The sequence below is a fragment of the Odocoileus virginianus genome, chromosome 6 (genome assembly GCF_023699985.2).
Source record: "Odocoileus virginianus isolate 20LAN1187 ecotype Illinois chromosome 6, Ovbor_1.2, whole genome shotgun sequence".
Classification (NCBI taxonomy): Eukaryota; Metazoa; Chordata; class Mammalia; order Artiodactyla; family Cervidae; genus Odocoileus; species Odocoileus virginianus.
The window spans coordinates 8,381,663-8,405,918 of record NC_069679.1 but is presented as its reverse complement, the minus strand read 5'-3'; the positions used below and the strand labels follow the sequence as shown (position 1 = coordinate 8,405,918).

The following is a 24,256-nucleotide window of genomic DNA, read 5'->3' as shown; positions in this document are numbered from 1 at the left end:
GAAACCATAGGTACAAGTGAAAATGTATGTTCACTCTAGTTGAAACATATGACAAGCAAAAAAGCAAAGAGATGGTCAGCTGTTGACAAACACCACTTAGACTGATAATATGGAATTAAATTTTATATCACATGAAAGATTCAGCAGCAACTCCCCACTCCAAAAAAAAAAAACCCACCTTCATAGCGATATAGTATCACTTCTAAGTGGATGGTAACATACTAATCCAGCTACCCTTTCAAAGTGTTATCTAACTCCAACTACTGAAATACACTGCACTACACTAATGCTTTTGTCAAATGCTCTTTCAAAGAGTCTTCAGAACTGTCTAGTGAGTTCATTGGACATTTTCTTCATTATTAAGATATGATATACACATTAAGTATCAATATTTATACAAGTATCTAAACTTCTCTACCATGACAGTTTAATAAATACTAGATGCAGTGATTACTCTGAAGTTATAGTTCATTTATTTCCTTCAAGCACTGTAGTAGCTTTTTCTTTTATAGTTTTTTAATTGACATAGAACATTGTGTAAGTTTTAAAGTGTACAACATGTTGACTGTAAAGAGTTAAAATATATTGTAAGATGGTTACCACCACTATGGACTTCCTTGGTTGCTCAGATAGTAAAGAATCTGCCTGTAATGCAGAAGACCAGGGTTCAATCCCTGGATCAGGAAGATCCCCTGGAGAATTTCATGGACAGAAGAGCCTGGTGGGCTGTAGTCCACGGGGTCACAAAGAGTCAGACATGACTGAGTGACTAACATTTCCACTCACCACCTTACCACATTTCCTTTGAAACATAATGGTAACATTTCTCAATAAAAACTAATAATATAGAAATTAATCCTCCAAACAGTAAGAAATCCTACATGTACTATTTAGAGTATCTTCAAAAGCTGAATAAAACTAGTGATCAAAAACCAAACTAATAAGTTACTTTTGCAGCTTTAAAAAAGAATAATTTACTTTCCGCATTTTACCTCAACTTTTAGATCAGGGTCTACATAAAGATCTTACCTGGGAGATCTTCAAATCAATGAAGATACTATACTGCTTTCTGTCTAAGGTGTGGAATGTTTCCCATGGGAGAGTATCTCCCCCTGCTCTAGTGCTATATTATCAGCGACCACATCTCCCTCCTCCCCATAGTCTCAGACTTTCTTCACGGTTCACTGTAAACACCCTGGTGTTTATTCACTTCCCAGGCAGGTTATACTCTCACACACACAGACAAACCCAAAATATCTGCAATACCTTCTTTAAAAAGGACGAAAAAAACAAGGAGCCCAGAGTATACCAGACAAAAAACATTTTAAAGGTTTGAAACCTAATAGTGACATATTGATTAGGCAAAGGAAAAAAGATAATCGTGATAGATGTCACAAAGGATTCTGATAAAATATCAAAATTTACTGGATATTTCTCTCAAAAATATCCAGTAAAAAAGAGGATCATAGGATTATGTTATTAATACAATTAAGTTCTATTAAGAATTAATAGTCATTATAATACTTAATGCTGTGACATGTCTTCTCATTAACATAAAGAACAAGTCAAGTATAGTGCTCACATTATTTAACATTGTCTGAAGGCTGTAGACAGCACAACAGAAGAAGAAGAAGAAATTATGGCATAAGTATTAGGATTATCATTATTTATGTAATGATACTTCTCAGACTCAAGACTGCCGGTCTGGAAACACTAAGGAACCTACTAAAAAATTATCAGAAACAATTCAGGAACAGTAAATATTCAGCAATAACTAGCTTTTAAATAAGTAAAAAATAAAATTTTAGAAAATACAATAGAAAAAGAACTATTTATAGAAGCAGTAATAACTATAAACAATATAAGAATCAAAAAAATATGGAAGATTTATGAGAAGAAATCTATTAAATTACACAGGAACATGAAAGAAGATTCGAATAAATGGAGAAACATACAGTTCCTGAAATAAGGACACTGAATACCGTAAATAAATTAATCTTCTCTAAGCTAACACAAATTTTAAGCAAGTTCATTCAATTCCAGAAAGATTTGGGGGAATAATGCAGGGGAATATGTCTTATTCTCTGTAATTACTTTTCCAACATTTCACTCTTTTCAAGGCCCTGATTTCTTCTCTCATGCTCAGCGGCTTCTCTCACTTCCTATTTCACAGACATACAGGAAGTCACCAGATTAGAGCTTAACTCATCTCTCCAGTAACAATTACATACACACACACACACACACACACACACACACACACACACACACTTCTTTTATTCCACTAAATAAAGAAGCTGTCCCTCCTAGGTACAATGAGTTACTGTGAAATTTACTATTGATTATTCTTTCTTCCTTTCGTATATTTAACTTCTTCCTCTCAAGATGATACTTGCCATCATCCTTTATACATATTTAACACTCTCCCATTAAAGCAAACAAGTAACTATCATCTCACATTTCCCTCCAGCTTACCTGTAACTATTTCCAAATCCACACTTCTACAACTCACAATCTCCATGGCCTCCCTTGCACCTGGTCACAATCTGGCTTCTCCTCCCACTATCTGCCAGAACAGCTTATGCTGTATTTTTAATCCAAAAGGTATTTTTTTAGACTTCGAAAAATACTTGATTTCTCAACATCTGTTCAATACTGCTTATCATCTCCTCCTCTTTTGCAATTCTTTCCTTGGTTTCTCTTACTCACCCTCGATTCTGTCGCATCTCTGGTACTATTTCCCCATGCCCTCTTCAGGTTCATTCTCTTCTACCCAGTACTAAATGTTATATAGTTCCTCAAGAATAAGTCTGCAACACTCTCTTCTTACTTGAAACATTTTCCCTGAACAAAGTCAGCCTGCTTTTATGGTCCAATAATCACCAATACGCAGATATGCAGAGAATGCTTTTTTTTTTTCTCTCTCGCCCAAACTCTTTTCTGAGCCCATATGCCCACCTATTCAGAATATGTTAAAGGCATCTCAAACTCTAGCCATTCTTGCACCTTTTCAGTTTCGTAAAAAAACTAGGCTGAGGTCAGGCCAGAAGAGTGGCTTCGGTATTTTGCCCACCCCGCTGGTGGTGTTGAGTGCAGCAGACATGCTCAGTACCCTGCTTTTGCTCACAATACCCTGGTTTTTGCTCCTGGTTCTTTAAAAGTGGCAGTGGGGTTTTTTTTTGCCTTTTCGTATCATTTGTCCAGAATTTGCCCCAACTGCATATGCCCGACCCCTGAACACACCCCTGCGCTCACCCTGTATTAGGTACAAGCTTATCTCCCCTCAGGGAGAAAGGAAACAAGGAAACCTGTTGTTTGTTCTTGCTCCTCCTTGCTGCAGCAGGGGACCCAATAAAGTCTTGCCTGGAAAAAAAAAAAAAAAAAAGAACTAGGCTCACACCTGCCAGTGGGCTACTCTGAAGATTGTTTGCTCTGAACCTTTCACCAAACTGATTCCTTCTACCCTTCTCTCAACTCTTAGCTCAGTCATTACACCCTCAGGGAAGCCCTACCTGACCTCTCTCTAGTTCAAAGTGCTCTAATATATTCTAATGTCACCATGCACCTCTTCTTTATATTTCCTGTGACACCTTCACATTTTCGTGTGTAAACTACCTGGCCCCTGGATCCTGGCTCCAAGTCAGGACTTTTTTTTCTATGTTACTGCCAGTTTTCAGTACAGTACATGGAATATAGCATACATTCTAAAAATTTCAAATGAATTTGTGAATATACACAAACTCATATAAAACTATAATAATCAAAAATATTCTAAAATTGTGCCAGAAAAAGAATGCTAGGCTAAGAGCAGAAACACACACAGGATAAATAAAAATCAAATATATAACAATGGTTACTTCAGAATTAGCATTTATCTAGTTAATGGTGTTAGAACTGGCTATTTAAAAAATTAAGATTTTTATTTCACACCACATGTAAATTTACAATGGATGAAATAGGTAAAGATAAAACAAGAAATCTCAAAAGTCAAGAAAAAATATAAACAAATATTTATGTAAGATTGAGAAGGGCAGATAGACTAAATGCAACAGAGGCTGAGCACGACTATAAAGAAACAAAACTATGCAACTAGAGATTATCACACTAAGGGAAGTCAGTCAAAAAGAGAACGACCTGCCATATGGTATCATTTATATGTGGAATCTAAAATACGACACAAACCAACTTATCTATGCAACAAACAGAATCAAGGGCACAGAAAATAAACTGGTGGTTGCCAAGGGGAAGGGAGATGGGAGAGGGTAGAAGCAGGCGTTTGGATTTACAGATGAAAACCAGTATATACAGAATAGACAGACAATAAGATCCTATTGTATAGCATAGTGAACTATATTCAACAACCTGTGATAAGCCACAATGGAAAAGAATATGAATAAGAATGTAAATATATATATCTATATATAACTGAGTCACATATCTTTGATGTATAGCTATAGTTAACACAACATTGTAATTCAAGTATACTTCAATAAAAAATAAAGGAAAAAAAAGAAACAAACTGGTTAAAATTTGGCTCCATAATAATTTCAATCTTCTACACATTAAATAATCACATAAATGAAAAGGTACTGAACTAGAAACAAACATTTGCAGCATGTGGAAGGTTAAATCAGTAATATAAGAACTCATAAACAATAAAAATAAAAACAGCAATAGAGAAACAGCTACTGATATATTTTTTAAATGTGAATATTCACAAATAAATTTGTTCAATCTCAGTAATAATAAAAGGAGTACGAATTAAAGCAATCTAATACCACTATTTACCTATAAAAATTAGTAGAGATTTCAAAGAAAATAAAACTCAGTGTTATCAGTCAACAGGCACATGAAAAAACACTGAAAGTCAGAGAATAAATTTGTACATCTTCTGGTAAGGAAATCTGCCAGTGAACACAAAATTTCTTTAAATTCTGATGCTCTTTGATTCAGCAATTCCACTTCAGGGAATTTACTCTAAAGAAAGTACTATGTATGTATGCAAAGTTAGAGCTACTAGGATAGCTTTCAAAATGTTCTTTGAAATAGTAAAGAATCAACCAAATAAATGTTCAACAATAGGGAATAGGCTAAACTATAGATGCTCGTATTGGAATATGATGTAGCTGTTTAAAATCATGCAGATGAACATGAAATGACATAGGAAGATGTTTATGAAAATACTGAGTGATAGTTATCAAGTTATAAAACACTGAAAACTGCAAGATCCCATTTTTAAAATGGGAACATGTTGAAAATTCATTGTGAGACAAAAATAAATCCTTTGGCAACTCATTTTATACCCATTTTATTTATATATAAGCACAAGTAGCCATGGAGATTAACTCTTCCTTATAAAACAAAACTCTGGAAGAAACAAAAATTTACTCACTCTTCCAATTTCTGCAGTCCAAGAAACAACAATGGTGTTTGGTACGGTTGTAGACAATCGGACAAGTGAGGTGATATTAATTGGTCGGCTAGGTCGCTTTGGTTCCACACCATTTTTAGTAGGTGGAAGATAACCCTAAGGATGAAATACAACATTTCTATTTATTACTTCCACAACCATTTCAACTTCCATTCCTTAAAAAAAAAAAAAAAAACCTACAAACTATATATTAGAAAATATGAGTATTTTTATTTAAAAGTGGAGAAGCAAACATTTGTAAGAGTTTTCTGTACGTTTCTCTAAACTACCCTACAGTCTCATTACAGTAAGCCTGAGAAAAATATTGGTGATAGAACTTAAAAATCTCTAAAAATTTAAGAATTAGGTTGAATTCATAAACAGCTTGGATAAACACATAAGGACTATCTTAAAGGTGAGCAATAAAAGCCCCCACTCCATTGTGAAATGCATAGCAGTCTTCAAATCTCTCATCTACCACAAGGTTTCAGACACAAGAATACATCTGAGGTTTTGCTGAAAGAATCTCTTCATCCCAAAATTAAATAAAATACTAAAAGCTACCACACCCAACTCCAAGTCCTAGACTATGTCTCCATAGCTAATGTCACAGCTGTTAATTGTACATAGTTGGTACAAGTGTTTCACTCAGTCACATGAATATACATCCAAAATAAAGATGTTTTCTTAATGAAAAACTATGATTAACAACAGCTGTGATGACTTATTTGCTAGCTATGTTGGCAATGCACTGGAAAAATAGCTTTTAGGACTTACTGGAAGGCTGCAAGGTTTTGTATTCACTTTCACACAAAGATTGGGTGGGAAGTGATCTTCTTGTGGACAACTGGTTTCTGATAAACAAAACCTAAACAATAAAGAACAAATTTAATTTCCTTTATTAAAAGATGATCTCATTGATATTTTTGTTCCATAGCTAATCTAAAAGATGGTCAAACTTAACAGCAACAACTATTAAAACTAGACATTTCATATTATGAATAAATGCATTTAAATAGGATCAAAATAAATAATTTTATCAATGTAGAGTTTCAGTAGTCACAACTACCAACCTATAGTTGTCTTCATAATATTTCCAGTCATTTGTTCAAGCATGCTGGTGGGGGCTGGGGTAGGGGGTTGAGGGGTGAGTGCTCTGGGGTTGAATACATTTAAGAAATTTTGGAGAGTAACATGGAAACTTGCATTACCATATGTAAAACAGATAGCCAATGGGAATTTGCCGTATGACTCAGGGAACTCAAACCAGGGCTCTGTAACAACCTAGCGGGGTGGGATGGGAGTTCAGGAGTGAGGGGATGTGTATATGTCTATGGATAATTCATGTTGATATTTGGCAGAAAACAATGACATTTGGTAAAGCAATGATTCTTCAATGAAAAAATTCAATTAAGTTTTCTCTATACAGAACATCTCAAAGCTAATAAGGGCTGTAACTTTTTAAGAGGGAAATATAATGTATGTGTGTGTGCTCAGTCGTGTCTGATTCTTTGCAACCCTAAGGATGGTAGCCCGCCAGGCTCCTCTGTCCATGGGATTCTCCAGGCAAGAATACTGGAGTGGGTTGCCATTTTCTCCTCCAGGGGATCTTCCCAATCCAGAGGTTGAAGCTGTATCTCCTGCACTGGCAGGCAGATTGTTTACCACTGTGCCACCTGGGAAGCCCAATATAACATATGGTATTTCCCAAATTTATTTGTCTATAAAACATTTTTTTGGTTCTCAGCAGACTATACTGAAAATGCTAGAAGTCAAGCTCCAGGGATCAAGTTTTGTCCACCAAGTTCAAGTATTCCATGAGTTCCTGAAAATCGAAGATGTTGAATAATAACATTATTTGTATTATATCCACACGTGTTTAGGATACTATTTAGAAACTCACAAAAACATTTATTTCTAAATTAAATGCATAATCTTTTAGGAAAAACCTAGACAGCTACATAATTTATACACTCTCAATCTTTTCATTCTATTTTTTTTTAATTTATTTGGCTGCACCAGGTCTTAGTTGTGGTATGTGGGATCTAGTTCCCTGACCAGGTACCGAACTGGGCACTCTGCATTGCGAGCGCAAAGGTTTAGCCCAGGACCCCCAGGGAAGTTCCTTACTATATTCATTCTTACATAGATTGAGAAATAAATTAATTTGCTATTTAAGACAACGATTCTCAATTACTTCTTTGTTCCCAATATAGAGCTAAGGCTCATTCCACCTTTACAGAATGTTCACAGAACTTTTTGAGTTATATGTTAAGTATGCTATCTCTGAATTCTGTGAAATATTCATTGGCTTTATACAAGTTTTTACACAAGAAGCACAAGTATCTTCTCTCAATATCTTGATCTGCCTGCCATGGAATCTGTGTGAGGGAAGGTCCACAAATGGGACAATATTCTATGTAAAATTTTGTGGGTATATATACGGTCACTTTTAAGCAGGGACAATCTATAGATTCCGTTATATTCTCAAAGAGGTTAGAGAGTCATAGAAAGGTTTAGAATTAATAACCTGCAAAAATTTTCTCAAAATACCTTAGCATATAGATATCAACACCCACAAGATCATCTCTAACTCCGGCAGAACCTTCTATTATAGGCCAGTTCTTTACACAGCAAAAGTAAGAGGATGCTCTAGTTTCAAATCAATTATACCAATGTCGTGGTAAATTAAAAGCATGGACCTGGCTGCCTGAAGCTACCGAAAACAAAATTTATGTGACAAGCTGACTCCTATTCAACTAAGTAAAAAGTGAAAATCTAAATCATTCTTACAAACTAAAGGGAAAAAAAGATTTTTTAAAAAAGGAACAATAGCAGAAAGTTTCTATATAGAAGTTCATGGGGGTGGAGAGGGGAAACAGATAAATGAAAACAGATTAGGAATCTAATAGAGAAAATACTGATCTTAATTTTGACCAATTTGTTTTTCATGTTTTAGATAAAGACTTATAATTAAGATAGTAGAAGGTATACACTCTAAACTTAATACCCTGGGATTGCTGTGGGGGATGAGCAGTGTGGGGACGAAAACAATTTAGCAAAACACAAAGAACCACCTAATAATTCCCAAATATAATACAAAATGGTTCTTTTTCCATTAAGTTTCAGAGATAATTTGAATTTAAAATAGCTAAGCCACTTCCAGAATTCTTATGCTTCCCTGGTTGCTCAGACAGTAAAGATTCTGCCTGCAATGCAGGACACCTGGGTTTGATCCCTGGATTGGGAAGATCTCCTGGAGAAGGGAATGGCTACCCACTCCAGTATCCTTGCCTGGAGAATTCTATAGACAGAGGAGCCTGGCAGACCCCCATGGGGTCTCAAAGAGTTGGACACGACTGAGCAACTTTCACTTCACAAGCCATTTTTAACCATCACGATTCCCTTAGAATCCCTGAATTGATCTTAGAAAGAAAGAAAACCTTCCTTTGGAATGAGATCAATACCGCTTGCTGCTTTAAAGAATGCATGTAAGGTAATGCCAAGAATAGCAGGTGGATCTTCTGTTCTAGAACTACGGTTAGTCTTGGGATATTCTCCTCAAACAAAAACTAACCCAGAAGTCAAACATGTAAAAACAGGTCAAAGCAGCACTACTTTGGTTTGAGTTTGTATATGTGTGTGTGTCAGGTAGAGAGTTGAGGTGGGGGAGAAGGTGGAATGATAGCCAGAGGGTAGACCCAAGTGGTGGCTTCAAGCAACAGTCTGAAAACCACTGTTTTAAAAGACAAAGTCACATACCAGTATGAACAAAATGTAAATTGAGGCAGGAAGTAAAAAATATTACAGCAATATGTAATTATTTATGAAGGCACCAAATTTTAGCCCTTTATTCAGTCATTATCATCATCTGCCCCTGACAGAGGATAAAGTATCTTTTACACAAAAACACCTTTGTCAGTGCCTTCCAAAACCAAGACCTCAATCTCTCCTCTGCTTTCTCAGTTTTCATCACACTATTTCTAAGTCTAGATCAGAGATTTCCACATTATTCCATGAAGCACTGAGCTGGTTCTTTAATTTCTTTTCTGATCTCCAAGTATATTTATAATCTGTACATACAACTTAGTATTTGATTTTGAGACTGGCTATATGTTTGACTTATCCTTCCTACTTTATAGGGAAAATAGCTTCCGGAGGACAACAACTGTCTTTTATTTTCTTTTCTATCTCTATCACAACAAGAACAGTGTGGGGCACTTAAGTCTACACTAGAATAGTCACTGAGTAAAAAGAACAGCATAAGATGGTTTATGTAAGCAGTGAGAGAGAGAGAGAGACATTAACATAAAAGATGTCTTAGATACTCTCAGAAGAAATGGGCTAAGAAAAGAAACTGAATATGGGACAGTACCACGTTGGAAAATTTTCATTTTGCCTTTCAAATTTATCAAGAGATGTCTCACACAGAATCTAAATTAGAGAGTATTTAAAAGTTAATGGTTTAAATATAGGACGCAGAAAATACTTATTGAAAATCAGAAAGATTTTTAAAATCTTTAAGAAATATTGACTTCTAAACTTTGAATATATACTGTAGTCAATACTCTACCTTAACTGGACCTGCACTGTGAAGTCACATTTGGTCCCAGAAATATCCCTAGAAAAGACATGGTAAGAACCACAATTATTTTAAAGACATACACAGGAAAGCTGATTCAAAGACACGGCTAACTCCAGAACGTATATCAGAAATATTAACATTTCTTATAGTAACTAACACTCTAATAATATTTTCAGTACTAATATTTAAACACGACAATAATACTCTCCCCTGAATATACTGTTTCAAAAAGTCACTTGTTATAGACAAAACTGGATTCAAAGGTTAAACTGCAAGTTACACACAAAGACAACTTACATGGAACTACTGATCTGCTGCACTTGTTGTGGTGTCAATGCAAATGCAAAACAGGTTTCTCGAAAGCGCTGACTGTTGTCTGATGCTAAAGAAGAAAAGAATTATATTTTTTAATTACCTTCAGATTCATCAAAATGGAACACAATAGCAAACAAAACAAAAAACTTCAACCATTCACATGCCTTTAATTACCTAGGATGGATGCTAGTGTTTAGATAACAACTCAATTATGGCATTTGAAAAATAAGATATGTGCTAAATGTCTAATCACAGATGTCTGCATCTAAAAAGGACATGTATAAAAACATGCTGATATTAATTTTATCTAAAATAATACAAAGCCATTTAAAGATATATGTTTTTTGAGCTAAGTAACAAACATATACATGCACCTTGAGATCTGCATAGGTGAGATGACAGTTCGACTTGAACGCAAATTAAGAATTTTATCACCCCCTGACTAACTATACCACGCAAATTTTATAAAGTAAGTATCATATATAATTTGCCCTATCCTTAGATGAACTGACCTCAAAATTTGCCTGTGGTTACTATCTCAAAGGAGGAAAGGAGTTACAAAAAGGGAAAGAAGGGAATAGAGAGAAGGGAAGGAGAGGCAGGGAAAGAAAAGAGTATATTCTGAAATCAGTGGTGAATATCTTTCTTGTTTGCTATATTTCTGCACAAAGAAGCACTAAATGAGTGTTGAACGAAGGAAGGACCGAAAATGAAGGAATAGCAAATTAAATTATTTAAACTGTCCTTTTTCAGGATAATTTTCTAGAACAAATGGATCACTTTTAATACCAGAGAACTCCCAGCCTGTGGGCCACTTAAACTGGTGCGGAAAAAGTAGTTGAAGTTGGCTATTTCTTACCTGCAAGCAACACTTCCTCCAAAACTACCACCAAACACAAATGTCCAAAAAAGCTGAAGAAATGAGAAAGGAATCCAAAAGAGTACTGTTGGATCTACAATTTCAAGTCAATATAGAAGTTATTTCTTCAAGTCTACATTTGTATTTCTGCTTTCTGTGATCTGGGAAAGTTTTTTATTTTTCTTAAAAATTAATTAATTTATTTTAATCAGAGGCTAATTACAATATTGTAGTGGTTTTTGCCATACATTGACATGAATCAGCCATGGGAGTACATGTGTCCCCCATCCTGAACCCCCCTCCCACCTCCCTCCCCATCCCACTCCTCAGGGTCATCCCAGTGCACCGGCCCTGAGTGCCCTGTCTCATGCATTGAATCTGGACTGGCAATGTATTTCACATATGGTAATATACATGTTTCAATGCTATTCTCTCAAATCATTCCCCCCCTCATCGTCTCCCACAGAGTCCAAAAGTTAGTTCTTTACATTTGTGTCTATTTTGCTGTCTTGCATATAGGGTCATCCTCAGCTAAATTCCATATATATGCGTTAGTATACTGTATTGGTGTTTTTCTGACTTACTTCACCCTGTATAATGCGCTCCAGTTTCATCCACCTCATTAGAACTGATTCAAGTTCATTCTTTTTAATTGCTGATTAATATTCCATTGTGTATATGTACCACAGCTTTCTTACCCATTCATCCGTCAGTGGACATCTAAGTTGCTTCCATGTCCTAGCTACAGTGCTGTGATGAATATTGGGGTACACGTGTCTCTTTCAATTCTGGTTCCTTGGTGTGTTTGCCCAGCAGTGGCATTGCTGGGTTGTATGGCAGTTCTGTTTCCAGTTTTTTAAGGAATCTCCACACTGTTCTCCATAGTGGCTTTACTAGTTTGCATTCCCACAAAAAGTGTAAGAGGGTCCCCTTTTCACCACACCCTCTCCAGCATTTATTGTTTGTAGACTTTCTGATAGACTTTTGCAGACTTTCTGCAGCGTGAAATGGTACCTGCCATTCTGACAGGCATGAGATGGTACCTCATTGTGGTTTTGATTTGCATTTCTCTGATAATGAGTGATGTTGAGCATCATTTCATGTGTTTGTTAACCATCTGTATGTCTTTGGAGAAATGTCTGTTTATTTCTTTGACCCATTTTTTGATTGGGTCATTTATTTTTCTGGAATTGAGCTGCATGAGCTGCTTGTATATTTTTGAGATTCTTTGTCAGTTGCTTTGTTTGCTAGTATTTTCTCCCATTCTGAAGGCTGTCTTTCACCTTGCTTATAGTTTCCTTTGTTGTGCAAAAGCTTTTAAGTTTAATTAGGTCCCATTTGTTTATTTTTGCTTTTATTTCCACTACTCTGGGAGGTGGGTCATAGAGGACCCTGCTGTGATTTATGTCAGTGTTTTGCCTATGTTGGGAAAGTTTTTTCTTAAAGACTCTATCCCCAAGAAACAGTTAAGATAACCAGAAAGTTATCTTAATCATGAAATATCAACTTGGCAAAAGGCAGATAACCAAGGACCAGCATGTAGAAAAGCAGCTTCCTCTTTCAGGCAATGAAAGCAACTTCTTTGTTTCTGACTTAGAGGATACGTCTGTCTCAAAATTTTAGTCCAGTAGGCTTAGCCTGATTTAGATTTCTGGCTCTACTGTTGTAAAACAGTACTAAAATAAGTTCCCAAGTATCAAAAATAATATTATTCTCTAGGCAAAATTTCAGATTCCTTTAGAATATATGAGTACAGTAAGTTTTGGACACATACACACACAGACTTAGAAAAGATATAACTAAAATAATGAGGTTGCTTTTTGAGCCACACATAGAAATCAGGTTTATTACTTAACAGTAACCCCTTTATATCCTCTTTTATATATATTAACAGTAGACTGGTTACCTAGAAAACCATCTTTCATACTATTTGATTTTCAGGTTTAATTTTGTTATGAATGACAGTGAATTTACAGTTTTGGTCTTAGGTAACAGACCATTTAAAATTTTTTCTAAAAGTTAATTAGGCTATTATTATTCCTTTCAGACAAATTCAGGTCAAACAGAATCATGGAATCTTCATACTGAAAAATAAGCCTTACAAGTCATCCGAAACAATGACCTCCAATGTTGAGGATAAGCATCTAAGACAGTACACAGAGATAAAGGAAAAAATATTTACCTGTAAAATATGTTTTTAAAAGTTTAGATTTTCCTTAAAATCTAATTCACAAAAATATCTAAAATTTTATGTCAAATCTTGTATGGCATATGCTAAATTATTTTCCTGAAAGGGTACAAATGATCAAATGAGCTTGCAGACCACTGATCTAAATTCAAATTCAGGAATTCAACATTCCTTTCAATTCTTCCATTTATATACTTTGAAACATTTTAGAGATGAGGGAAGAGTGGTCATTACCTTGTCAGGCAGAAGATGACTAGTGATGTACAGTGTAATTGTAAGAAAGCTTGCAGCCCAACAGAGTAGCAAGTATAGTGGGAGAGAGATGAGATCACACAGACGTGGACTGAAACAGGTTTTACCACTTATTTGCCATGTGACCTTAGGTACTGTTTTCTCCAATACTTAAACATACACAAACACAAAAACCCTCATAGGATTATTTTAAATATAAATATAAATGAGGTAAGATATTTAAAAAGCACCAATTTCCTTTTCTGTCTCCTTTTCTCCTTATGATCTTGCTGCTGCTAAGTCGCTTCAGTCGTGTCTGACTCTGTGCGACCCCATAGACGGCAGCCCGCCAGGCTCCCCCGTCCCTGGGATTCTCCAGGCAAGAACACTGGAGTGGGTTGTCATTTCCTTCTCCAATGAATGAAAGTGAAAAGTGAAAGTGAAGTCGCTTAGTGGTGCCCGACTCTTAGCGACCCCAGGGACTGCAGCCTACCAGGCTCCTCCGTCCATGGGATTTTCCAGGCAAGAGTACTGGAGTGGGGTGCCATTGCCTTCTCCTGAATCAAAACATAATGCTCTAACTCCCACCTATTAATGTCATATAGTATATCCAGTTATAGCCACTCTTCAAATATTTTAGACAGCATTAATGTGCCCCCCTCTCTCCATTGACTATTTCCACTGTATTGCAGGCAAGATTTCAGAATTACTCACCATTCTGATCTTTCTCCTCCAGACATATGCCAGCCTATCACACTTCTAAAGTCACAGCACTGAACACACTCTTTGTCATAGCATATATTATTTCTCCCAAATATTTGCTGCCCCTCTGTACTGGTTCATTCCCCAAGGAGGATTATGACACAATGTCACTGTTGCCTTGGTCAATGAAATATGAGTGGAAGTGTACCACTTCAGAGCAGACCTTTAAGAACTGTCCTTGGGTTTCAACAGCTTTCCTTCTAGTCTACCTTGATTCTAAAGTGGAGAGAACATAGAGCAGAGCCACAATCAATTCACAGCTAATAAGTAGCTAAGTGAAAAATAAATCTTAGCTGTTTGCCATTGAAATTTATGATTGCTTTTAAGCTGACATTATTCCAGATGTCACATGACAAGAACAATATTTCCATCAACAACTGCAATATACTATTATTAATCCACACAACAACCATAAACAAATCTTTTCTCAGATTCAGAAATTGAGGTTCTAACTAGTTAACTGTCAAGGCCTCATACTAGGTAAGTAGAACCCAAATTAGAACTCAGATCTACACATTTCCAAAGCCCATGCTCTTCTCATAACATAGGTCTATTAGCTTCCCTGATCTAAGTGTTGTACTTCTTTTAAGTACAGACTAGCATTATATTTGATCACAGAAAACAGGAAAAGAGTTCCCCATTATACCCTCAACATAACTGTTTGTCATTTCTACATATTTCTTACCAATTAAATTATACATATAATTTGAAAGCTTGCTTTAAAAAAATTACTCTTATTACATTTTCAATTATAATCTCTATTACCATATTTAATTATTGCATTGTATTCTATCTATGAGATATATGAAAATTGTAATTACTCCCTTGATTAGCCATTTAGGTTTCTCTAAGTTTTCATTATTTGAAAACAACTCTGTATACAGGATTTATATGCTTGCTTTTTGAAAGGGGGGGGTGTTGTTTTTATTTTCTTTGGATCAATTCCCAGATGTGGGTTTTCTGGGTCAAAAAGTATGGAGATCTTTTAAAATGAATTTTGATTTATCACAAGAGTGGTTTTCAAATGCTTATAACACTATATATATATAAAGACCATTACCAATTTGTGCATCTACTTATTGCATTTTACTCTGGCCTGCCTGGGAGTCGCTGTTAATTTAATGGATGGGTCTGTGTAACTCCTTAGTAGTTTAAATTATATCAAAAATTTTTTTCTTGTTTTCAACTTCCTATTTAGTTAATTGCCCAATCTTGTCCTATGCCCATTTTTATATTTGCATAGAGTTTCATATATAAAAAAAAATTAACCCTTGGAAATTTGCTGAAAATATTTCCCCTGGTCTGTTATATTTTTTCATTTTGGCAATATTTTTGGATAATTCAAAGTTAAGTTTTATGTAGTCTTATCTGTCAATCACTTCCTTTATTAATTTGCATTGTTTCCCTCCTGAGGTTCATTCAGTACACAATTCATTTCTTTGACTTCTTTCCATGTAATTATCAATTCATCTGGAACATATTTTAATACGTGATATTTTTTAAAGTATAAATTTTTGTTTCTCCAAATTGCTTAGTTATACTAACACTATTTATTAAATAATCTTTCTTCCTTATGGATATATGTGCTTCCTTTATCACATATTCAATCCGTATATCCAACATGTTCCATTTCCAGGCTACTTTCTCGTTGGTCTTCTTTATCCTTGTGCTGGCACCCTATTTTTTTTAACTGTTATAGTTCCACTATGTTTTGATATCTTCTATTAGGTTTCTCTCCATTTATTCTTTTTTCAGAATTTTTAACATCAACTCAAAATGTTTTATCAAGATGAGCTTCTGAATCCTTTTGTCATGATTCTCAAAGTTCAATGGTATTTTGAGTAAAACTATACCCATGACTTACTTTAAGAGCTGATATCTTTATATCTTTAATCTTTCTATCCTGGAGTACTGTACCTGTGTGCATTTATTCATATCCTTAAGGTTTTACCATTTTTATCATGGGATTCCCAGGTGGCTCAGTGGTAAAGAATCTGCCTGCCAATGCAGGAGATACAGGTTCAATCCCTGGGGAAATAAGATCCCCTGGAGAAGGAATAGCAACCCACTCCAGTATTATTACTGGGAAAATCCCACGGACAGAGAAGTCTGGCGGGCTACAGTCTGTGGGGTCACAAAGAGTCAGACATGACTGAGCACACACGAATGCATTTTTATCATAAAAATTAATCACATAGTTTCCATTAAATTATTCTTACACAAACTATCAATAGGAGAATGATAAGCATTCATATAACAGAATACTCTGTAACAACAAAAAAAAAAATAGAGAAAAATCAACACCAGAAGTTAGTTTCTTTTTGAAGATCAATAAAATTGATAAAACCTCTAGCAAGACTACTAAGGAAAAGAAGAAAAGACACAAATAAGAATAAGAAACATGAAGTGACATCACTACAGAGTCTATAGATATTAAAAAACATATAAAAGAATATCATGAACACCTTTCAGCCTAGAATTGACAACTTAAAGACTCTTGCCCCTAAATTAAAAAGAGAATATTTCTCAACTCATTCCACAAAGAGAGTATTATTACTTCAGTACCAAAACAAGACAAATACATTGAAAGAAAACTACTACTGTTACTTCTCATGAACATAAATACAAACATTCTTGACACAACTTTAGCAAATCAAATCCAATTACATTAAAATTTTAAAAATGACTATATGACTATAAAAAAATGACTATACTATGACTATATTTTTAAAAGGGTAACATATCACAACCAAGAGAGACTTATCCCAAGAATGCAGGGTTGGTTCAACATCTGTCACTAGGTTAACAAATGAAAAAAGAAACAACATATTCTCATTTCAATAGATATAGAAGCATCTGATGAAAATTCAACATTCTTGATTTTTAAAAAAACTCAGCAAACCAGGTGTAAAAGTGAACTTTCTAAACCCAAGAAATGATTTCTATGAAAAATCTATAGTCAACGTTATACTTAAAGATGAAAGACTACAGAATCAGAAACAAGGCAATGATATCCATTTATCACTTTATCACTTCTATTCAACAAAGTACTGGCAATTCTTGTCAGTGCAATAAAGCAAGAAAAAAAATAAAAAACATCAGGATTGGAAAGTAACTAAAACCATCTATCCACAGACAAAATGATGATCTATGTAGAAAATTTCATAGAACCTACCAAAAGGTATTAGAATAAGTGAGTTCAGTAAGGTAACAATAAAATACAAAAATCGGTGTTATTTCTGTAAATTAGCAGCAAACAGTAAGAAATTGAAAATTTAAAAACACATTTATAGTAGCATACCCTCAAAATGAAATATTTAGGGATAAATGCGACAAAAGAGGCGCTAGACCTGTGCAATGAAAAATGATAAATAATGCTCAGAAGAACTAAGGACCAAAATAAATGAAGAGACAGTGTTTATGGATCAGAAGACTCAATGCTGTTAAAATATCAGTTGTTTCAAACTGATCTACAGATTCAATGTAATCCAACCAAAATCCTAGCTAGTTTTTGCTGTTTTTTTTCTTTTAAAGAAATAGACTAGGTGCTTCTGAACTTCACATGGAAATGCAAAGTACCTAGAAGAGTTAGAACAACTCTGAACAAGAACAAAGTTGGAGGACTAATACCACTTGATTTCAAAACTTATCATAAAGATACAGTAACTAAGACACGGTGATGTTGGTGTCAAAAAAAAAAAAATAGATCTATGGAGCAGAGGAGAGAATCTTGAAATATACCCACATATATACATGAACAACTGATTTTTGACAAAGGCACAAGGGCAATCTAGTTGAAAAAGAATAGTCTTTCCAATGAATGGTGCCAGAACAACTGGATAACCATATGCAGTGGGGGGAAAAGTGCTTTGAATACACAGGACATGATTTGTAAAAATTAACACAAAGTAGATCATAAGTGACAACAGAGACAATGGTAGAGTAGGAAGCTCAAGGAGTTATTCCCTCCTCCAAAACAACCATTAAGCTGGAGAAATTTTTTTTAAAAAGATCAGAATTAATGATTTCAGAACTTTAAACCTGATCAGACACGTCACAGCAACCAGGAAGAATGCCTGATGAAGAGACTATTGAATATGTTGAGAGGGGTTTGTGAGAGATCTAGCAATCATCCCCTATTCCTCGGCCCTACTATAGCTGTAGGGACTGTTACAAGACTTAAACAGATGTACACACTTTACACACCTTAGGAGGGGGCAGGATGAGAGGGTTATTGGCTATTTGCAGAAATCTCTGTCAGATCACTGGCTGACTGAAGAGAAACAGCAGAGAAACGTCATAGACCACACAAAAGGAATACAGCTAGCTCCAGCTTATCCCTGAGGGTTACTAAGTTGCTGACAACCTCTTTGAACTCTGCATCCACCTTCTCAAATCCATGAAAATCATGAACAAACTGTGGGAAAAGGTTCTTCCAAACTCCATTCATGATGACAGCTGAAACCTCAGGCTGCACAAAGTCAATGGTGTTTATAGCCTTATAGATGTTACAGCCCTTCCAAAATTGTTGCAAGACTGTTCCTGATTCATCACTCGCCTTTACTGCCTGACGAAAAGTGTGACACAAATAGTATTTTTGAAAGTCGCTATAAGTCCCTGGTCCATGCTGAGAGACGTAGTACTTGATGGCAGATGCACTACGTTGACGTTGGCATGAAAGTCGTCCATGAACAGGGCCTGGAGCACTGTTGAGCAGCAAAAGAATGTTGAATGGGACATCCTTCTCCAGGCAATATTTCTCTACCTCCAGGATAAAGTGGTGGAAAAACCAGTCCTGGAAAATGGCCTGTGCAACACAGGCTTTGGGGCTATTTTTCCACACAACAGGAAGAGAGTCCTTGGCTATGTTTTTAAGGGTTCTTGGGTTCTCTGAAAGATAAACCAAGAAAGGCTTCAGCTTCATATAGCTGGAACCATTGCCACCAAACAAGAGTTAGCCTATCCTTTCCTGCTATATAGCATGGCATCAACTTTTCCTACTTATTGATGTAACTTTGGTCTGGATCCTCTTCCAGTACAGTCCTGTCTCAGTTCAGTTCAGTTCAATCAGTCGCTCAGTCATGTGTGACTCTTTGCAACCCCATGAATCGCAGCACACCAGGCCTCCCTGTCCATCACCAACTCTCGGAGTCCACCCAAACCCATGTCCACTGAGTCAGTGATGCCATCCAACCATCTCATCCTCTGTCGTCCCCTTCTCCTCCTGCCTTCAATCCTTTCCAGCATCAGGGTCTTTTCAAATGAGTCAGCTCTTCACATCAGGTGGCCAAAGAACTGGAGTTTCAGCTTCAACATCAGTCCTTCCAATGAACACCCAGGACTGATCTTCTTTAGCATGGACTGGTTGGATCTCCTTGCAGTCCAAGGGACTCTCAAGAGTCTTCCCCAACACCACAGTTCAAAAGCATCAATTCTTCTGCACTCAGCTTTCTCTATAGTCCAACTCTCACATCCATACATGACTACTGGAAAAACCATAGCCTTGACTAGACAGAACTTTGTTGACAAAGTAATGTCTCTACTTCTCAATGTGCTGTCTAGGTTAGTCATAACTTTCCTTCCAAAGAGTAAGCATCTTTTAATTTCATGACTGCAATCACCATCTGCACTGATTTTGGAGCCCAGAAAAATAAAGTCAGGCCACTGTTTCCCCATCTATTTGCCATGAAGTGATGGGACCAGATGCCATGATCTTAGTTTTCTGAATGTTGAGCTTTAAGCCAACTTTTTCACTCTCCTCTTTCACTTTCATCAAGAGGCTCTTTAGTTCTTCACTTTCTGCCATAAGGGTGGTGTCATCAGCATATCTGAGGTTATTGATATTTCTCCCGGCAATCTTGATTCCAGCTTGTGCTTCCTCCAGCCCAGCATTTCTCATGATGTCCTCTGCATATAAGTTAAATAAGCAGGGTGACAATATACAGCCTTGACATACTCCTTTTTCCTATTTGGAACCAGTCTGTTGTTCCATGTCCAGTTCTAACTGTTGCTTCCTGACCTGCATACAGGTTTCTCAAGAGGCAGGTCAGGTGGTCTGGTATTCCCATCTCTTTCAGAATTTTCCATAGTTTATTGTGATCCACACAGTCGAAGGCTTTGGCATAGTCAATAAAGCAGAAATAGACGTTTTTCTGGAACTCTCTTGCTTTTTTCATGATCCAGCGGATGTTGGCAATTTGATCTCTGGTTCCTCTGCCTTTTCTAAACCCAGCTTGAACATCTGGAAGTTCACAGTTCACATATTGCTGAAGCCTGGCTTGGAGAATTTTAAGCATTACTTTACTAGCGTGTGAGATCTCATCCACATTAAAACAAAAACCTGCTCAGGTAAATACTCGCCTTCATCAATAATAGCTTGAAGAGTTTCAGGAAATTCCCAGGCAGCTACCGTATCTGCAATGGTTGCCTCGCCACTTACTTTTACATTGTGAAGGCTGGCTCTAGCCTTGAACTGGTGAAATCAGCCATGTGTTCAGTTGCTAAGTCATGTCCGAATCTCTGCAACCCCATGGACTGCAGCACGCCAGGGTTCCCTGTCCTTCCCAGCCATGGATGGCATTAAAAGATGCACCCTCTGATTTCTCACCATGTTTTTACTTCAAGTCTTCATAAAGACTTTGAGCTTTCTCTTGAGTCAGCATTAAGCTGAGCTGGAACTCAGTGCTGAGGCTGATCCTGCATTCACACACTGAGAAGTTTCTCTATCTCCTCCATTACTTTTCCACACTTCTTCAATATTATTGTCAATATCACCAGCACAGCAGACTTCACATGTTCCATGATCTTCTCCATGTTCTTCAGAATTGGGCCTATGCTTGAATGATTCATGTTATAGGAACAAGCAACATCTACCATCTTTTCACCTCATTGCACTCTCAATTATTTTCATTTTTGTTTACCTTGTTATCACTTGGTACTTTCGAGCAGTATCAGCTACATCACCACTGCTTTTACACTTGCTTCTGGACATCCTAGGCTTGATATAAAGATACGTACTACTGTATTCTATATAGTAAAGTACACAAAAACACAACAATTTGTAGAGGAAGCATGCACTTGACAATGTATGCCAGACACGTGAACTAACTTACGTGATTGGACATGCAAATGCACATTCTCATCTTTGAAAGTTCACAATTTGAAGGTTCATATGTAGGGGACTTACTGTACACAAAACCAGAACCACTTCAAACTGACTAGGATGGCTATAATTAAAAACAAAACAGAAAATCACAAGAGTTGGTGAGGATACAGAAAAACTGGAACCCCTCATACACAGATGCAGATGCTGTGGAAAACAAGTTGGTGGTTCCCCAAGAGTGAAACACAGAGCCATCAGTAAGACTCAGTGACCCCCTTTCAGGTGTAAACACACACAGCGAAGAAAGGAAGGCACGGGTTCAGGCAGGTAACCGGGTGCCAACGTCCATGACAGGTTCATTCACAATAGCCACAAGGTGAAATGGTGTCCATCAACAGATGAATGGATAAACAAAATGTGCTTTATCTATGCCACAGAATGTATTATTCAGCCATTAAAAGGATAAACTGCTGACACATGCTACGACATGGACGAACCATGAGAATACTAAGTTGAAATACGGCAGACACAAAAGGGTAAATATTACACGATTCCACTTATGTATCTAGATCAGGCAAATTCAGAGATCCAAAGTAGACTAGGGGTTCCCAGCGGCTGTAGGGAAGGAGGAATGGGGAACTACTGCTCAATGGCTACAGAGTCACTGCCTGGGGTGATATACGTTTGGAAATGTAGTTATAATCATTGAACAACATCATAAATATAATGAAACACACTGAATTACATACTTTAAAAATGATAAAATGACAAATCTAATTTATATTATATATATTGTGTGTGCTCAGTTGTGTCCTAATCTTGGCGACCCCATGGACTGCAGTCCACCAGCCTCCTCCGTCCATGGAATTTTCCAGGCAAGAATATTGGAGTGGGTTGCTATTTCCTATTCCAGGGGATCATCCCAACCCAGGGATCCAACCTGCGTCTCTCGTGTCTCATGCATTGGCAGATGGATTTCTTTACCTCTGTACCACCTGGGAAGGCCCTATATTATCATAATAACAAGATTAATAGGTCCTAGACCTAAATGAAAAACCTAAAACTACAAAATATCTAGAAGAACACATAAAAGAAAATTCTTTGTGATCTTGGGTTAGGTAAAGACTTCTGTTTTTAAAACTGTATTTTATTGTAGTTGATTTACATGTTGTTTTAATTTTGGCTGTACAGCGAAATGATTTAGTTATACATATATGCACATATTTTTCATATTCTTTTCCCTTATGGTTTATCACAGGATACTTTATTCCCTGTGTTATTCAGTAAGACCTTTTTTTTAAAGTCATTCTATGTATAATAGTTTGCAGCTGCTAATCCCAAACTCCCAGTCCAGGGGCAAGTTAAGAGTACAGATTTCTTTAGAGATACAATCCCAAAGCACAATGTTTCTTTTAATTGATGCACTGAACTTAATGAAAATTAAGAACTCATGCTCCTGGAAAGACACTGTTAAAAAAAAAAATGAAAAGAGACACCACCGACTGGGAGAAAATATTTAAAACTCACATATCTATTAAGACTTGCAGCCAGAATATATAAAGAACTCTACATAAAGTCACCAACAAAAAAGCAAACAACATAACAAAGTTCACAATGTGCAAAAGATCTAAACAGACGCCTCACCAAAGAAGATAAATATATGGATGACAAAAAAGCACATTAAAAGATGTTCAACACCCTTAGCCTGTGGGAAATGCAAATTAAAACCACAATAAGATACACACCTATTAGAATGTCCAAAAATCTTTCAAATAATAACGTCAAGTGTTGACAAGGATGGAGAGCAACTGCAAAGTTCATATGCTGTAGGTAAGAATGTACAATGACCTAATTCTTTTAAAAAAAGTTTAGCAGTTGCTTATTAAGTTAAACCTATATCCACTGACCCACTCATTCCATTCCTAAGTAATTTATCCAAGAAAAATATAAGCATATAATCATTTGAACCCAAATTTTTATAGCAGCTTTGTCCTCACCAGCCAAAAACTGGAAACAACTCATATATCTATCAATGGGTGAATGAATAAATAGTGTTATATCCATACAATGAAATGTCACTCAGCAATAAAAAGCAATAAACTATCAATACAACATAGATAAACCTTAGAATATAATCTTAAATTAAAAAAAAAAATCAGACCTCACTCCCCAATTCAAAAAAAAAATTATGTATTTCATGATACCATTTATAAAATTTTAGAAAATGCAAATGGATCTATAGTGACAAAAAACATCTAATCTAGGAGCTGGGTGGGAATGGAAGGGGCAGCAGGGAGGAATTACTAATGGGATGAGGAAACTTTGGGGAGTGACAGGTATGTTCATTATTTTTATTATGGTGGTAATTTCACATAGTCAAAATGTATTATATTGTACCTTTCAAGTATGTGCAGTTTATGGAATGTCAAGGATACTTGGATAAAGTTGTTTAAAAAAATAGTATGTAAAGCAAAATGGTGCACACCCACACCCACACACAAAAAAAGGGCAGATGGTGAGGGGGGATGAACAACAGAGCCCTGGAGAACCTGTACCAAATTTAAGGCTCAGGTCAAGGAATTCAGAAAGAAAAACAGAAGGAAATGTTGTCCTTGATATCAAAGGAAGATAGAATTTCAAAGTGATAATGTTAAATGCTCAGAAGTCAGGATAAGAATTGAGAACTATACTTAATAACTAGCAAGTCATAGGCGATCTTGGCTGGACCTGTTTCAGTGGAATGTGATTGTAACAAATTCAGGTATAAATGGTTATTCATTTTAATACTTATAAATATGAGATGT

The 24,256-nt window shown here is 36.1% G+C and overlaps 1 protein-coding gene across 2 annotated transcripts in view; it reads right to left on the bottom strand.

Moving 5' to 3' along the window:
- Nucleotides 1-24,256, bottom strand: part of PIAS1 (protein inhibitor of activated STAT 1) — a 124,684-nt gene that overhangs the window by 36,766 nt on the left and 63,662 nt on the right. For both annotated transcript variants that reach the window (XM_020910014.2, XM_020910015.2), the window contains exons 3-6: nt 10,293-10,377; nt 9,984-10,031; nt 6,188-6,278; nt 5,393-5,527 (exon numbers count right to left, since the gene is read on the bottom strand). In XM_020910014.2, coding sequence (XP_020765673.1) covers nt 5,393-5,527; nt 6,188-6,278; nt 9,984-10,031; nt 10,293-10,377 — 359 coding nt within the window. The remainder of the gene's footprint in view (nt 1-5,392; nt 5,528-6,187; nt 6,279-9,983; nt 10,032-10,292; nt 10,378-24,256) is intronic.